At 32.7% G+C, this 18,715-nt stretch overlaps 1 protein-coding gene across 3 annotated transcripts in view; it reads left to right on the top strand.

Annotated features, from left to right (window-relative positions):
- SLC4A10 (solute carrier family 4 member 10) overlaps nt 1-18,715 on the top strand; it is a 208,353-nt gene that overhangs the window by 97,462 nt on the left and 92,176 nt on the right. Inside the window, exons 7-10 of one of the 3 annotated variants that reach the window (XM_047083716.1) lie at nt 5,853-5,944; nt 6,901-6,990; nt 11,957-12,114; nt 15,206-15,293. In XM_047083716.1, coding sequence (XP_046939672.1) covers nt 5,853-5,944; nt 6,901-6,990; nt 11,957-12,114; nt 15,206-15,293 — 428 coding nt within the window. The remainder of the gene's footprint in view (nt 1-5,852; nt 5,945-6,900; nt 6,991-11,956; nt 12,115-15,205; nt 15,294-18,715) is intronic. The other 2 variants (XM_047083719.1, XM_047083717.1) reach the window with 2 other exon arrangements.

Below are 18,715 nucleotides of genomic sequence, written 5' to 3'. Positions count from 1 at the left end.
AAACTGTGAGAATTAAATGTCTGATTCTGATGTTTCAATAAAAAGTGACAGTTACATTTGGCAAAACAACAGCAAAAAATAATAGAAAAATAATATCTTCTTTAACATTAAAACCCTGAAAAAGATATGGGTAGAAAGTACTCAGAGTAAATATATCAAGAATACTCAAAGAATTCCTTGAAACCAGAAGGACTTTCTAAAAATAAAAATAAGACTTTTGTATTAAGTGATCTGCAAAGTAAAAATATCAGGATATATATTTATCATTTAGGTCATGCATTTGGTTACATTTTGAGACATTTGGATTACAAATTTAATATCAAGTATTATTACCCTACTGATAACATTTACATTTTTAAAAATAATTTGAGACTCTTAGTTTGCTCAGGTGTAGGCTTTTCTCATTCCACTGTGTTCTACTAATAATCTAACTCTATTTCTTTTCCTTAATATATCTTTTCTCCCCCCCCCCCCATTATGAATACTTTCCAGTTGTATCTTTTATTTAGGATCTCAAAAGGAGTTACAGAGCAGAGGGTCTCTGACTTACTTTCAAAACCATAAATGACTGGAGAACATTTAGATTTGGAAGGGTGGGATATGAGTTGATTCTTTAGGCCTGCATAGATTCCAGCTCTTAAAATAATGTACACATATGTATTGTGAATGATTTTTATTTATGGCTTTTGGAAACCAGTTTTATTGCCTTATAATCTCTTCTTTTTCCAAATGCTGTACTTTTTATTTTCATACATATAATGCTATTATGTGTTTAGATATTTATATGCTTTCATGTTTTTTAAATACTGTGGTCTCATAAGTAAGATACCAACAATTTTAAAAGTATATCTCATAATGTTCTATCTTTGAAGAAAAAAAAACTAGACCTATAATTCTTACACTTGATCTTAGCCAAAAGACCAAGAAGTGATAAACTTATAATTCTTAGAATTACCTGAGAGAAAACATGTTGAAGATTTATGTAGGTGACAGAAGTAAACATTGTATAATAATGATATTTTCCATTGTTCCAAAAAAAAGTCAAGGTGACTGGACACAGTGATGGTTCTGTTAAGAGGCTATATTGCTACTGAGTTTTGAAATATCGAGAGTTGATATTAACAGCAAAAATATATCTAATATGATGTGTTTAAATTTGTTCTTTCTTATGTTAATTATTTTCAGGCATACTAATTTTTCTCGAAGTTTAATTATGTGCATACTTTTTATGTTTTTGAAATGTAGCTCACCTAATCAACATTTTCTAAATATTTAGCCTTTCTTTCTTCATGTTTTCTATTCCCATGAATAAATGTATTGTTACACATGTATGTAACTTTGTCATTCATCTTTATATTTCTTTATTTTGCTCTGTCTTGTGTCTGTCTCTAACAGGCTCATCTCATCTCTGTACCTCCCTCATCTCCTACCCCTTGGGTACTCTAAATGCGTTGAAGGTTTCTGAGGTAGTGTAAATCAGCTTGGTCTCTAGGTTAATAGTAACGTACCTTTATGTCTTCATCCCAGTTTCCTTCAATACACATGAGTTTCAGTGGATTAAGCAGTAGCAGATAATGGTATACTTCAGCAATGTATTATTCTCCTCTTGATTTGAATTTGGCCACATAGAAATGTAAAAGTTGCTGTTTGACAATACTTACATACATAATTTATTTAAAGAAGAAGAAAACTATAGGTAAGGGATTAACTGAGTTAATATAATGCTTAACAGATACTTTAAGAATGTATTTTACAGTTGTGTTTCCATAATGAGATTGTTTAATGACAGTGACATCACTTGAAGTTTAAAAAAAATGGTACTTTTGATATAATCTCATGTTCCTTCCTCACAACTTTATGAAGAGGGAAATGACTATGCCAGTCTCACAATGGACTTAATGAAAAATTTATGAAGTAACAAGTAGAAAGGCAGAGCTTTCATTTTCTAATTAGTAGTTACTTGAATTACTCTCAGTTTTCTCCTAAGCTTGTCCCACATCTTTTACACTTTACCTTGGAAAAATTCATGGTCTGTAACCACTTGTTATCTGGCTGATATATGCTCCCTCATGGAAGTCCAGAGGAAAAAATGAATTCATAACTCAAAGGAAAATTAATTCAAGCAGTTGCTAAAATGAGTACTACGTACTATGCACTTTAATTAATAAGATGTATGACAAATATTAAAATTTTGGATTTAAGTGGTGAACTAGTTGAGTTTAAAAGCCTAGAAAAATAAACATATATAGGATGAAGTTAGGTGTCTGAAATGTTTACATTGAAATAGTCATGACCATTTCCTAGTTAATACTAATGGTGTCCACTTTTCATTAGTTTTTGGATAATTTACTCTAAATATAATTAGGTTATGAGTCAATAAATGTCTCCTTTTTTTGGATAGTCATCTTCATGCCTCAAAACTATTGACGTAATTATAATTACAGATGTGATTAAATATGGCAATGACATTTATTTATAGGATACATTAATGTGGATAGTGGTCAATGGGCAAAATGAAGGTAATATTAAGAAATAGACAAAAACACGTATGTTCGCAAGCATTGTGGCATTGTGATTAGAAAAAGTATCATAAAAAATAGCATTCATAAAGCTTCCACACACATATGTGAGTGCTAATCCTAACTTTATACAATTTTTTCCTGGCAGTGAAAATATCCTAGCAAATTCTTTGTTATTTTTTTAGAAAACATTTTCACTTTTGGTTGAAGGTACAGTCCTCTACCTGAAAATTGTCATTCTGTGAATTACTATTGTTTGAAACATCAGAGAGAAAATAAGGAATGCCCTTTCAAAACCTCTGATTTTTCTTATATAACAGTATTTAAGTTAATAAAAGTTGTCTTGAAATCCAAGCCCTCCCCCTTCTTCTGAAAGTCAATAATTGTTGGAATAAAGTAAAGAGATCATTGTTTACAAAGATAAAGACTATAGTTATAGAATTTATTTTGATTTATGGAATTTTGGTCATCCAATAGACTATGATTCATAATTTGTTATATATATATATATATATATATATATATATATATATATATATGGGAATATAGATGGATATAGATATAGAACAATATTTTAAGCCCCTTAAAGGCTTCTCTTCAAAATAACCCAAACTAAACTTGTCATTTTAGTTTTTAAATAATAATATCTATATACTTTTTTTGCATCCTGCCAAGTTTTCAGATGCTGCCTTGAAGATAAACATATTTAATGTCTATTGTTTCAGTTTAACAAATTAACATACATATTAAGAAAAAAAATTTGGAGTTCTCTTTAAACTTTGCAGGACTGATGATGTGATTAAATATATTTATTACTAATATTTACTACTATTATTTGACTATTACCTCTGAAATGTAAAATATATCAAATTTGTGGGTGGCTTATATTTCTATATTATAGGCCAGTAGTTTCTATGCCTTTTTCCTGTGTCAGCATACATTCTGTACACATCTGTAGAATCTAGAACTTGCAAGAAATTTCCTGTCATCATCTACTCTGTCTCCTGCTAATTAAAACTGTCCACTAGGTCATTATCCATATCACTTCAAATAGTCATAGAAATAGAACTCGAATTTCTTCCTGATTACCACCTTTATGAGATAATATTTTGTAAAATTTTCATCACCTTAGAACAAGAATAGCATAGAGAACAATGAATCTCAAAATGTTAATATTTATAAGAGGAAATACTAGTGCCCGTGTTTAAAAGATATCACATGAGCTGGAGTTAATTTATAAAATATTCTGCTTTTAAAGTATATATGTGAAAACATAGGCTATCCAGTTTATTCAGATATTAAGTTATGGCGCACTGTCTATCCCATAAAATCTCTTTGAAGTTGGTGACTTCACATTGGTTGACTCTCTTTTTGCATGTATTTACTGATCGAATTAAATAATTGTCCCTCCATGTAGTTTTAAACCACATGAAATAAATTATTATAAGAAAGCTGATATATGTTTATTTAACTTTTCCATGCCTTGAATGTCACCACTCAATTTTATACAACATTCAGTAAATTTAGGTTTAAATACATCTAATGTTCTAATTCATGAAAATATGGAGAAATGATGTGAAACTGGTGATTGAAGACATCTGTTAGCACAAATGCATTATGCAAAAGGTTTTTTAAGATTACGGTTATTATTTTGAGAATGATAAATGAAATGGCTGCTAATGAAAAGTTCACAGTCATAGCTGCACAGTGCAGTTAGAAATGGGAGAATGAAAATAATTGATGCAGCTTCAGTCTGTTGTTTCTCTGAAGTTCCTATTTTTCTTGGAATATGATATAATCAGAATGTGCACACATAGTTTGAGGTAAATTCACTTGAAAATTCATTTTTAAAATCTTCACCAAACATATTATTTTACTTTGTTTAGCGAAAGCAGAGAAATATTTAAATTTTGGAAGAATCTTAAGTCCATTACTTTCTGGCAATATAACAATTTTAAAATAAAAAAATTGTACTTATTAATAAATGACCACTGCCCGAGAGGCTTAACAGTTCCCAAAACAAAATTATAGTAATATTTGAAAGTAAATTATTAGTATTTTAAGTCACACTTGGTAATTTCTAGGTAACGAGGAGTAAGTGGGATTTCAGGAGAGAGTTTAAAGAAAAGGTCTTATTTGTATATATACTAGGAGTTTAAAGAAGTCCAGATAAGCACAGACTCTAGTAACTAGAAAAGATGAGAGTAAAGGTGAACTTTGAATAAAATTGGGATTTAGGTAGATACAGAGAAGAGGCGGGCAGAGAGGAGAGAGTACTCCTAAGACTGAGGAGAATAAGAACAATAATTTGGAGTCATGAGTTATGGTCATAAATATGGTCAAGGCTTCAAAGCTGGTTTGTCATTACTGATTTCCCAGCAAAACTAACAAGTGAGGATAGGGAGAGATTTTGGAAGAAGAAGAAAGACACAAGTGAAATTAAGCAGAGTTAGTTAATTTTTATCATTTAATTGCAGAGTTTGGGCAGATTTCGGATAAGTTGTGATTGAAAAAGATGTTTCATATTTAGTGAACTGGAATTTAAATACACATTGTCACATCCCCTCCTCTACTGTCCATTTATTTAACTAATGTCATAATCATCCTTATGGGAAAAAGACTACAAAGTAATGAGGTTGCTGGTTGGTGTTAATGGAAGACTAATGCAATTCAAGGTTATTGATCTTTTCCCATGCAGACCAATATCAGTACGCTTATATAATTGTGTAGTAACAAGGATAAAATCATATTCAAAGTGTTAGTACTGAGTAAGGGAAGGGTATTTCTAATTGGACCTCTCATATAGAAATCTCTAAGTGTTATTGTCAAAGAATTTTTTCTCATTGTTTTTTTCAGATGCACTAGAAGTCATCAATAAGTTGTGTACTTTTCAGATATTTCTCTTAAAAAAAACTTTACATTTAAAATTCTTCAGGTTGAGCTTAAGTCATAATAGATATCTATCCTTTCATGAATATATGTCATCTATACCTGTCATTAGTTTTGGATGAAATTTAGAAATCAGTGATGTTTCCAAACCAGGATTAGATTTAAATATTTTGTAGCTGATTTTCTTTATAGAGAATAACTTTTAGTTATTGAGTTTTAATCTAAGAATTGGCTTTCTTTTTCTTGACTGAATTCTCCCATTTCTATCTGTAACTAATAAATAAGAGTTTTGTATTGATATAGATCTATTTATATTGACCTTTCATGCTTACCTCATAAACTCATTAAGAAACCTCTGTTAGCCTAGATTAATTCATTTTTCACTCAATCTGTCTAGAATTCTGTAAGTAATTGTTTGTATTCTGTAATAACAATTTCTTTTAGCAGGTCAGGTTGTTTCTCCTCAGTCTGCTCCAGCCTGTGTTGAAAATAAAAATGATGTGAGCAGAGAAAACAGCACTGTTGACTTTAGCAAGGTAAGCTTTTCTCTCTCTCATTTAAGTAAGCTGCTGAATTATTACTAGACATTACTACCCATTTTAAGAGGTGTTGACACAACTTTTTGCATGCGCTGTTTTGGTTTCTTAGCCAAAGCTTGATCCTGTAATAGATGATGTTAGCATTTAAGTTCACATGTAACATTTTGCTTATTCACAAATCCAAATGTGTAAGTTTTATGTACCGTCTTCAGGTTTCAGCCACTTGGTATAATGTATCTCCTGTAGAAAGAAAGATGACTTCACAGACAATATCACAGAAGTTTATTGATGAAGAGTTTTGCTGGTTATTCTTTTTCAAAATCATTTTTCCTCTGTGGAAAAACAAATCATATGAAGATTCATCATGGTAATATAGCAAGGCATTAGTGTAGGGAAACACTAGAATATAATAAGGCAACAGAATTTTGAATAAAAACATGATAAAAACTGCCTCTGTTGGGGGATACATCTAAGTAGAGACAATTCAAATGAAATCATTTACCTGAACGTATTCTAAGAAAATAGAATACATGTGATTTTGGTCAGCAAATTCTTGACATTGTATATGTGCTATTGTAGGTTATGGCAAACTAATGCTTGAACAGGAAAGAGGAGTTTCCCTGTTAACGAAAACTAGAGAGTCAATAATCCTCTTTATCTGAGTGGCTGAAACAGTCCTAACCCAGAGTGATTTCTTTTCCCCCTAAAATGCTTAGCACTGGCAGTCACTTTAACAGTGGGAGGAGGTGGGAAAGGGAGGCAGAGCAGAGGAAGTTGCCTGCATCAAGCTTCTGAAGATTAATGGCCATCAGCTCCTTGTTGCTGTTTCAGAATGCCTCTGCCAATGCCCAAGTGGCCTAGGTCTAGTCATGTGCATGTTCTCCCTCTGGTGCCTGGCGAAGTCTCCGTGGGAGCATGGTGTACCAGCTTAAGTCTGTTAATTATGCGTGCAGGGACTGGGAGGCCAACAAAAGGGGCATACTAGTCCCTGTGGGATGAAACAAAGGCATGAAAAAGGACCTCCACACCAGCAAGAGAGAGAGGTGAGGGCACACTCGGGCTATGTTTCTCCAGTGGTTCAAAACTCATTTCACCGTATGGAGGCATGTGATTCAAATATTAAGCCAGTTCAAATGTATTCCATTTGCCGCTCCAAAAAACACATCTTTTTAAAGCATCACATCTTCATTCATCTGCAAGTTGGAACAAAATTGTCAGAAACTGCCATATATTTAATTTCTGAAATTCTTCATTTGAAACAATATCTTAAAAGCAGTGACATAAAAAGTTGCTTACCTATTTATGCAGGCACTAACAGTATAACAAGGGCATATTTAACATTCTCAAAAACAAGGATAATAAATCACATCCTTTCAAATAAACTACCTTTTAACTTGCTTAAAGGATATAACCCCTTGACACTGAATTTTATATCTCCATATCATTTTGCTTTTAGTTCTCTGACCTATCTTTGCAGCCTTCACCAATGCTTTATCACATTTGAAAGCAAATGAATACTGCCCGTTGGAGACAGTAGTCTTATGTTCAGGTCCCCCAAAACAATTAGAACTACAGAAGAGAGAAAAGATATACATTCTTTCCTTTAACCCTTTTCTTCCTTATTACATTTCCAATCGCTGGTCCATTTCATCTTCTAACAGGCAAGTGAAATTTTTATAGCCCTCTACTCAGTGCCAACCATCTATATTCCTCAGTGTTTCGTGCATATCATGGGGCACTGGAAAGAATGTGGCTTTTGAGGAAGAGAATCAGTCCATGAATTCTAACTCCAGCGTTTATAAGCGATCTGATCTTGGAGAAGTTCTCTGAACTTCAGCTTCCTTATTTGTAAAATAAGAATAACAATACCTATTTATAATTTTGTTGTAAAGATTAAATGAGAATATATACACAGAGCCTGGCAGAGTGCTGAGCATATAGTAGATGTTCAGTAAAATGTGGCTGCTGTAGTAGTTGTTGTTGTTGTTGATATTAGTGGAAATAGTAGTATCAAAAATAAATAATAGACCAGAATATAATATATTTTGGTCTTCTCTGGATGTCTCATGCCTTGAACAGTGCTTGAGATGTATTTGTTGAATAAATCCTATGAGATTTAATAGAATTTAAGCCTTTAGTTCTGGAACTTTTTTCCAAGTAATACTTTTTACCTTATAAACTGGGAGGGCAGAGTAATAGGGTTGGGGAAAATCACATGTGATCCATCATTATGGAAATAAATTTTCATGCCAGATTTTATAGGTACATGAGGTAAAGTTTTTTTTTGTTTTTGTTTTGTTTTGTTTGTTGTTATTTTGAGCTCTAATGACTTCACTTTGATAGTGAATTTGCTCAAAGCTCGGCTAGTCTCCAGGTTACTGTGTCTATGTAAATATTTAAGCTTTAATGTTTAGATTCCAAAACCCATTAGAATTTTGAGATGTTAAGGACATGTGACTTGGTCCTATATCTTTGGTATATTCCATCTACATTAAAAAAATTTTTTTAATGTTTATTTTTGAGAGAGAAAGAGACAGAGCGTGAGCAGGGGAGGGCCAGAGAGAGAGGGAGACACAGAATCAGAAGCAGGCTCCAGGCTCTGAGCTGTCAGCACAGAGCCTGACACGGGGCTCGAACTCATGAACTGCAAGATCATGACCTGAGCAGAAGTCAGACGCTTAACCAACTAAGCCATTCAAGTGCCCTCAATCTACATATTTTTAACCCTTCCAATGGATAAGCTCACTAAATTCATTAACTTAAGGAATGTTTTTGAACATAATCTGAGTTATCAGGTTTTTGCTTCCCATAATGCTTTTAAAAAGCAGATGTGTGAAAACACTCCATATCTCTTTGTTTTTTAAACAGACATGGAGATGACTATTTTAGTGTTTCTCAGATGTTGGTAATGTTTCTTTTATTTCAAAAGATCCAAAGAGGACTTCATATTACTTTCTATGTAGAGAGAACTTTCCTCTGCATCTGTCTTTAGTATGTGAAACGTACTACAGTGAGTTGGATTATTAAATCCCTGAACAGTAGGAAACCTTGGAAATCTTCTCATTTAGAAAGTGAGAAAGCTGAATCCCAGAGAGAGTAAGAGAGCTGCTCAAGATCACTGGCTGGTTAGTGTCACAACACCATTTCTCCCCCAGAGAATCCCTATTAATTTTCTTGTGCTTTCTATAATGGCCTTAAGACTTAAGCTTTCTCCCTGAAGTCCCATCAGCATTTCCTTCCCGTCTCAGCATGTGGCTTGTCCAGACACTTCTTGTTTCACCATGATCTTCTGTCTAACCTTGTTCCCTAGAGATATACCTGTTTCTCACCCACGGCTTAAGTACAAAATGCCCAGCATAAAGCATCTTTCCCTTCTCAGCATAAAGGTCTGGAGAGCCCAGAAGCCTGAGTGTACATCCATATTCATGAGTATAGCTTGATTTCTTCAAGGTCCTGTTCAGAGAACAAGAAAATCCCAGGGTTTCTTTATGCTCATTCCAAGTGTTTGAGTCCACTTGAGGATTGTCTTGGAGACAATTGTTATATTAAAAGGTTTGATTGTCAGATAAGGTTCTTATGAACAGTATATTAGCACAAATACAAAAATATAGGGCTAATCCAGGAACAATATAATATGTAATTGTATAATGCAATAATATAATTAGATGATGTGTTATATAATCTCTTACCCCCAAATATATGACTACTCCAAGAATAATAGAATGTAATGAGTATAATATAATGGCTACTCCAGATAAACTATAAGTTATTACATTTCAAAGCAAAAGATAAATTTGCTAAACCTCAAATTCTGTGTATTTTAATGTTTTTTCTAAACAACAGACATAAATCAAGATATATTAGGTATTATGTAATACAAAAATAATTCAAATGCTAGGACCATATATTTCCTTTTGTAAATTTGACTATTCTTAGCACACTATGTACTCCTTAATTAATTAAATTTCATCTTAAGGCATTTATTTGTATGATTGTCACCAGTCTGAGGCACAGACTTCAATAGTGAAGCCTATGACATTTGCCAAACAATAAATAAACTTATAGAAAGTTTTGGGTGGAATTTAAATTTCTCAGTAAAGTTATGATGGCTATTACCAATATAATTCCTATTTATCATTTGTAGATTTTCTTAAAGAGCTTTTTTCTTAGTTTAAATTTTGTTCCAGTGTATTAACATTGTATAATTGTTATTTCCATTGGGAGAAAAAAACTTTGTTGTTTGTTAGGCTCTAAAAGACTTATGAAGATGAAAATATACTATGTTTTTCTCACAGGGCTAATAGTGTATCTTTTATTCCCTTCTTGAAAATGTATGCATTATCATAAAATTGTAAAGCATTACCAATTTAAAGCATTTCAAAGTGTGCATTTCTTCTAGCTAGAAAAATAAATACAAAAATATGATAAAAATTCCCATGAAATTTAACCTTCCAGTATTAAGGTAAATAAATACTTTGTATCTATAAATTAAGGATTCTATAAAAGGAAAATATTTAGCATATGATATCCCAATGTATATGTTTTATGAGTTTACAGATTTATATTTGGAAGTATATTTGTAGTTTGAAAATTTTGCAATTTATAATACTTGTCATAATTTTTTATAGGCAGTTTTGGTTTGTTAAATCATTTTTCTTTTTCTTTAAAATAGAACATTGGTTCTGTTTACTATTTTTAGTGGAGTACTGAAGATTATTTTTATGTTTAATCCTTGTGATAAAATGTATACGTCACATAATAGGATTTATGTTTTATGACACTTGTATCTTACAGAAAAATTAAGTAGTTATAATCCTTCCAAATAGCTATGCTGAGGTCTTGATTTCTGAAAGCAACATATCAAATGTAGTCACTACAGTCTGGCAGTGGACTTCCTAAGGTCCTCATCCAAAAGTTTTAATTTTTTTCATTGTAAACTTCTCAGAAAAAATCTTTTCAAATCATTAAATTTGCAAAAGAAAAAAATCCAAGCCTCACCTATATTTACTGAAGCTCTTTTCTCTCTTTGCACCTATTCCGACTTTGATCTTGGGCCCCCATTTCATTCACATGAGAGCATAAACCAGTTACTATAGCAGATATACTCTTACTCTCTCTACAAAAAGGTATCTATAAAAAGCAACTCAAATGAATTAGAAACAAGAAATAGGCCTTGTGAAATTGACTTTAAAGTCATTGCTTAGTTTTCACTGAGGCCCTGACCATTAACAATTGATATTTACTTTTGAGAGTGTTTTACAATCATTTTTCAGACTTCGCCTTTTAAGCATTTTTTCTTGTAAATGATCGCTTTTGTTTTGTGTTCATTCATTTCAACCACAGACATCTCATATCAGAAATTCAACTCTGCCCGTTCAGCAACGTCAAATGTTAATACATTTATTGTTTTCTTTACTTTGCTATATTTAAATTCTAATGTCTGATGAGAAATGAAAATTGAAGAGTGGTCAGGCCAAGTATAGAATGTGAAGGATATAGAAAAACTAGAAGAAAGATAGACTAAAATCATAATTTATACTGTAAAGAGAAACATGATTATATTTCTTTTGAAATAGGCATATTTTGAGTATTAGTTGAAATATTTTGTCACAAAATTAAGATAATGTAATATAAAAATATTTAAGCCTATTGGCAAATACTAATTAAATGATGATTAAAATATATTCATTTAATTGAGCACATATGCTTTTCTCCCTGAAAATTTCAAGATTGCTGATGCTGAAGAAGCTTCTTTTAAAAACATTGAATAGAGAAACTAGAGTATTCACCTTCTATATGAGAACTTCGAAAAACACACAGGAAGAAAGTTATTATTTTTAAAGGGCAAATGAGATGTTTAACTATGTTAAAACTTGATTTACATATTATTTATATAAGTTATATTTATTTCACCTATGTTTATTGATGGGTTACCACTTGTGAAGCACTGTGCTGGGATATGACTTAGCAAATTTTGGTTTATCTTATTTTACTTTGTGATGCTCTCAGGTTGATCTGCATTTTATGAAAAAGATTCCTCCAGGTGCTGAAGCTTCAAACATCTTAGTTGGGGAATTGGAATTCTTGGATCGAACTGTGGTTGCGTTTGTGAGGTTGTCTCCTGCTGTATTGCTTCAAGGCCTGGCTGAAGTCCCAATTCCAACCAGGTAAAAAGTATAAGAGCATCTTTTGCATTTTTCTGAAACCATTTTTTTTTTTTGGTAAAAGAAATTGTCCAAAACTAAAACAAGAAAACAAAGAGTAAATAAGTATAATTTCCTCTGAAAGTTCTTCTAGAAATGAATGTGAAATGCACAAAATTGTTCCTTCTTGTTTGTGGAAGAGGAGAAAAATACTTTAAAAATTACTCTGTTCTTTCCTCCTTTCTCTCAAACTCTGATGTTTTCTGTTAGGCATGCTCCTCATCTCTGAATACCCTGGTCAATATCACCATACAAATCCTTTCTTATAATGTTGATAAAAAGGGTAAAGTGTTGGGCTGTCCTCAAGGATTGCAATGTGGCTAAAAATTGATTGTGGGCTAAAGAGAGGATCCTGTATATGAGTGCGGTCAGACTCAGAAAGGTAAAAGTTTCATAGCTTATGCTTGAATTAGTATGCCTTCCAAATACATGCAAGTGCCATCATTAAGAGAGGCCTTGCTCTATCTAATGTAGTGTGTATTTCCATCCCAGGCATATATGTGTTTCCCATGCAGAATCTGAAGAATTATTGGTAGTAGCATCATGGTACTGTTGTTGAAGTCAAATCAAAAGTGCAAATTTAATTTGATTACCTAAACATATTTTTCATTCAACTATACATAGAAACTAACAACTTAAGGATAATACAAACTGAATTACATTGTTTATAGTTTATCTCTATTTTATAAATAAAATATATGTCCATGGGCAAAACTGTGGAAAAAAGAAAAGAACATTAACTTCAGCATGTTAGGTTCCTAGCGATTCATTCAGTGGACCTTGTTTTCTTCCCTTTCCCTCCCATTAAATGTGATTCCTGTATACAGACAGCTATTTACTCCATCTGCATTCATATAGCAAAACATACTTAAGGAGGGCCCCTTCCCCCCATGATTGGTGCCCTCTGATTGATGCAACTGTTCCAGATGCTTTAGTATCCTTCCACTTCCAAACACTGAATGCCTTAGCCAATTTAAAAATGATGAAAAGTTCAGGTTCTTGGTTTGTAAAATACGTTTCCTCCATGGATCTTTGGCCTTAACTAAAAACATAGCATATTATATCACTCTGTGCTTTGCTGGTGGATAAAATATTCCAAAAATGTGGACTAGTTTAGCCAGGAGAGGCCTCATTTCATAAGAGCTCAGCAAAGGGAAGTGGGATCTGGTGACCCCATCCCTGAATCTGTGACAGGAACAGATTTGAGGCAGGAACCTGGTTACCATTCAGGTTGTAGGAAGAAGTGTCCGTTCATCCTGTGGGGAGGGTTCCCAAGACTTCTGATACATGCCATCTTTTATTAAAAAGAGGGAAGAAAACTTGAGCATATTAACGTGGCATCTGACTCTCTGATTAGACCGCATTTTTTCTATATACAACTTGCAACCTATTCAGAGTTTCTGGGAATTTGGACTTCAGGTGTCAGATATCAGACTTACTAATTGTAGAGGTATTATTTTAGTAGTTTAAAATTCCTTTTCAGTCCTCCAAGCAGTGAATTCTTGTTCCACCATTTAGGAAGGTGTCTGATGAAATTCTGCGTCAATGATGGCTATTTATGACAATGATAGTTCCTGTATTTCAAAGGAGAGAAAAGAAAAATTCCCAGGAGTAGAGAAAAGCCTTAATGGGGTTACATACCCTCACTTTGAAAACTGTCAAGGTTTAGGTGACCTCATTTCATACTGACATAGCAAAATATGTGTAGAGAACAATGGAGGAAAAATTAGGGGCACAGTAGAGCCACTGTGTAAGGGAGAGATTAAAAAGACTAGACTATTTAGTTTGGAAAGGTGAAAAATGGAAGAAGATTAGTTAGACAAGTAGAATAAAGAAAGCTGTTCAAGGTTCCTAATTATTCTTTCTTCGGAGGACAAAGGGCACACCATGAATATAATAGCACACATAGTAAAAATGTCAGAAAATAATTTTTTAGGACTTTATAAATAGCCCATGAAGTGGAAACCTGAAAAACAGCAAGATGTACATAGGTTATAAAATTTCTTAAAAGTATTATAGTTGATAAAGCACCTGCCACCACAGTAAGCTGGTCCTCTTTTAAATGTGTAGTAGACATTTCTGTATAGTAGAAATTGACTTGGGTTCAGGTAAAACTAACACAAAAAAATCGATGTCAGACTCTCTAAGACTGTGCAGTATATGCTTCGTGTAAAAACATGTACAATCTTTAAAGTTTATAGTTAAATGAAAGGTAGGAGTATAGTATCTGATTTGGTATACCTTATAAAGCTATTTAGTCTTCACACGTAAGAACATAAACCATTTAGCAAATTAATACCACAATTATATTGCAGAATATAGGGCATTTTAAAATTTTCTCAATTTCTCTGCAGCATTGACCTTTTTCAGAGACAATTGCCAGAGTCCTCCAAAACTAGAGCGTGTATAGATTTCTTCAAAATTTCCAGTTGTGACGATGAGTTTGCTAGACTTTCAGTCTAATTTAGATGGAATATCACAATGTAGCTAGTATTTATATTCCTCCATAATTGGAATTAATAGATCATTAACTCCCTGTTTCTTCTGCCTAATTTATCTTTTGATTCCTGACATTTTTTTTATTTAATGTAAATTGCACATATAACTGCTATTTTTTTGACCATGTTCTTTCTTTGTTTATACTATTATGTTACCTTTTTCCTCTTTACCCGATGCTACAATTTGAATATCAGTGAGTTCTCTTCCTTATAATTCAGAAAAGCTTAATCATATTTTAGTTTTCTCACCTTCCTCCTCTAAGGATTATACAATCCTTAAGATTCTCACTATCATGTAGACTCTAAGGGTAACTATATGGGAAAATACTGAGATCAAAATAACCATGGATTCCCATTGCTTAGGGATCTTAAGCATAAGTGGAAATCATCTTAAAATGTTTCCAAACAATAATAAACTGTGAAAAAATATGTAAGTATTTTACATCAAATCCCCCATCTTAAATAAGTCCTTTAAGCTGAGTGATTCTGTAACTATTAAAGTTATTTTTTATATTTCTACCTTGAAACTTTTTGTTTTTTTTTCTTCTTAATTACAGATTTTTGTTCATTCTTCTGGGACCCCTGGGAAAGGGTCAACAGTACCATGAGATTGGCAGATCAATTGCAACCCTAATGACAGATGAGGTATTTATTCAAGTTCATTGGGAACATTTTCCCCATTAGGTACACTTAACTTTTGGAGTTCCTGTATTCATGACTATTTGTTGTGAATCAGATTTCTCTCTATTAAATCCCCCTTCTTCTATGTTTCCAGTATAAAATTTCCTTTGAAAAAATTTGTTTGAAAGGGGTAATAAATTCACACACATGACTATAATGCTTTAAAACCTCATACTCTAGAGAAAATTCTTTATTTAGTGACATTTAGAAGATATTTATTAATATTCCCTTATAGTGTATGTCCTGCTAAAGTGAGTGCCATTGTTAATATCATTACAAATCTTGTAATTATTTTGGGCAAAATAATTTTAGGACCTCAAGAGAAAACAATGACAGTGTATCTGAATAGTATATATGACACCAAAAGCTATGCAACATCTATCAACTCTCTTTACAGTTTTGCCTGAATGTTCTTAACCTGAGAGTCTTTGAACCATTAGAGGAGCTACAGATGGATTTCAAGGGGGCTGTGATCTTTATGATACAGCACACAAATTTTTCTGGTAAAAAATTTGTATGTACTTTTTTTGGGACTGGAAAAAAGTTTTTAGCAGCTTCTCAAAGAGGTATATGTCTCAAAAATGTATGATCATGAAAATAAGAACATAAGTGCTAACATATAACTGGTTTCTTGTATCCCCAGCACCTTGTGGAAATCTATTTTTTAATGTTTTTGATTGTTAAAGAAGAGCAAGTACAAAAGACCACAGAAGGGTCATACATTCAAAATTTAGTAGTAAATAATAAACAGGCTATACGTTTTCTAGAATCTCATCTAAAGAATTTAAGGTATTTATTGAAATACATGGCTTTGGATTGAAAATTTGAAAAAGAAAACAAATTAGTATTGTTATATAACTTTTCCTTAGGTTTATGAAATCTGAAATTTTGAACTTTAGGGTTTGATATAAATTCTATTATATCTGTCCAAATTATGTTTTATGGTTTTGTATGGATTTGTTATTGATATTTACACATAGGAAACCAAAAACCAGAAGAAAAACATATTTTTCATCAGTTTGAGAATCAACGAGTGTATTAGTTTTCTATGGCTGCCATAAAAATTATCACAAACTAGGTGATTAAGACAAGAATAACTTATTTTCTCACATTTTGGGGAGCTAGAAGTGTGAACTCAAGGTGTCAGTAGGACCACATTCTCTCTGAAGGCTCTAGGGGAGAACGTTTCCTTGTCTCTCCAGCTTCTGGTGGCTCCTGGCATTTCTTGCCGTGTGGTGGCAAAATTCCAGTCTTCACCTCCATCTTCATGTGGCCTTCTCCCCTGTGCCTCTGTGTTTTCTTCTTTTCTGTCTCTTACAAGAACACCTGTCATTGAATTTAGGGCTCACTCTAATTTAGGATGATTTTATCCTGAGATCTTTACCTCCATTATATCTGCAAAGACCCTTATTCCAAATAAGGTCACATTCTGAGGTTCAGGTGGATTTATGTTTTGAGAGGACACTACTCGGTCCACTACAGTGAATGTCATTTTATTGAGGACATCTGAGAGAAGACAGGGGAGTTAAAAAAAGGGCTTCAGGAGGACCACCCACTTGCTCTAGTAGAACTCTCATGAGAAGACACAGTATCTTTGCTTTAAGTGGTTCCATAATGATTAATATTTTACAATTTTTACAGCATTGCAAAATATATGCCACTGTGATTTGTAGTCCACAATTTAAGTACTGTCACTTTTATGCACATGTATTTTGTGTTATGTTTCCACATCTTAAGACATTAGGACATTACATTAAGCTGTTTCTGGGGCATGGGATAGGTTATACGATAAGAGGGACACGTTGGGTCATGGGAGGTACATATATACTCAACGTATCTCTCTTCCTAATTCTTCCTTTCCCCAATTAGGCGTCAAGACTTTCTCAACAGAAAGATTTCAATTCCAAAGTTTTTTAAAACTAATCCACTGGGTGTGGAACAACAGAGAAACATCCATGTTTTTTAAATTTTAGGGTGAGAGTGATAGAGAAAGAAAGGATTTCCATCTATTTCCCTGATTAAAGAGAACTACCCAATTTGAGAACAAGCATTGGCCATCTAATGAGGGCTCAAACATAAATCCCTTAGATTTGAAAGTTTAGAGCTTAGTTTTAGAGTAATTTGTAACTCTCACCAGTGAGATAGAGAAGCAGAAACTCAGCCAGAAAGTTACTATAGAAGACGAGGGCGATTAACGATAAAGGGCATGTTAATTATAATAGTGCATTAATTGAACATCAAGAAATATTTAAATGTTTTCTCTTTTAAAAGAGAAAGCACTTTTTTTTGTTGTTCAAAACACAGGTAGACAAGTTGTTCTGCTTATCTAATTGCTTTGAAGGCAATGAATAATTACACTCATTAAGAACAAAATTTAGTTTGATTCATAAAGTTTAGTTAAGGAACTGATGAATCGGATTACAGTATCAAACTGTAACTTCTGTGACAGCTGTTACCACTTATTATTCATTTTTGTGCCCTGGTTTTGTCAGGTGCTCAAAAAAACTTTTTGTTGCCTGAGCTCTGTTTGTTTTTCTCCTCTCCATACTGGAAACTTCTTGTACATACATAGTCTGTCTTTTCCTTTTGTATCTTTAGACTTAGCTAGCCTGGCATCTGGTCTTCAGTCAGGGTTTAATAATTTTTTTTAAAATGAGTTAATGACTGAATGTGCTAGTCCTCTTAGCAATACCTGATCTTGAATCAATTGAGTAATCTATTTTGTTCCTTTCCGTTAAGCATTGCTAGAGATAAATCATATGATTTTGCTTATTGGCACTACGACCATTGTATTAACCCCTTTCCGTTCTTAAGCATTATTAAGCACACCAAAGACTTTTTGTTTATATAACTAGCATGCCAATATTTATCATAATAGAACTTAAAACTGAGAATATTTAAAAATCTGTATTTATGAAATTCATTTAAAAATAATAATAAAATCAATATATATTAACATACTGAAATAATGTTTATGAAATAAAATCAATATATGTTAACATAAATAATGAAATAACGCTTATGAAAACAAAAGGAAAGACAAAAACAAAAAATTTCCTGAGAGTGACATCATTTTTCTTTTTCTTGTTCTTGGCTTTTGAGCCAACAGTTTTCTCTGTTACCCAGATTTTGAGTCAGTACTGACTTTTCTGTTCAATCAGAGAACATGCCCAAATACAGTAGCTATTTAAGAAATACATATCAAATACATGTCCAGGTTTCCTCCATCCTGAAAATGAAATACCTACTGCTTCATATAGCATCTACCATTGAAGAACTGTTGACTGAATCTGAATCTCAACAGCTTTGTAGGAGTAGTGTTCACCTAGTTCTCGATATCTTAGCTTCATTCATCTCAATGTGTTACAGTCTGAATTTTGTTGGCA

This window comes from Lynx rufus, unplaced genomic scaffold (assembly GCF_022079265.1).
Source record: "Lynx rufus isolate CCGP_SWC_20201006 ecotype Redwood Valley unplaced genomic scaffold, mLynRuf1.p SCAF_2, whole genome shotgun sequence".
Taxonomy (NCBI): Eukaryota; Metazoa; Chordata; class Mammalia; order Carnivora; family Felidae; genus Lynx; species Lynx rufus.
This window is presented reverse-complemented; position numbering and strand designations above follow the sequence as displayed.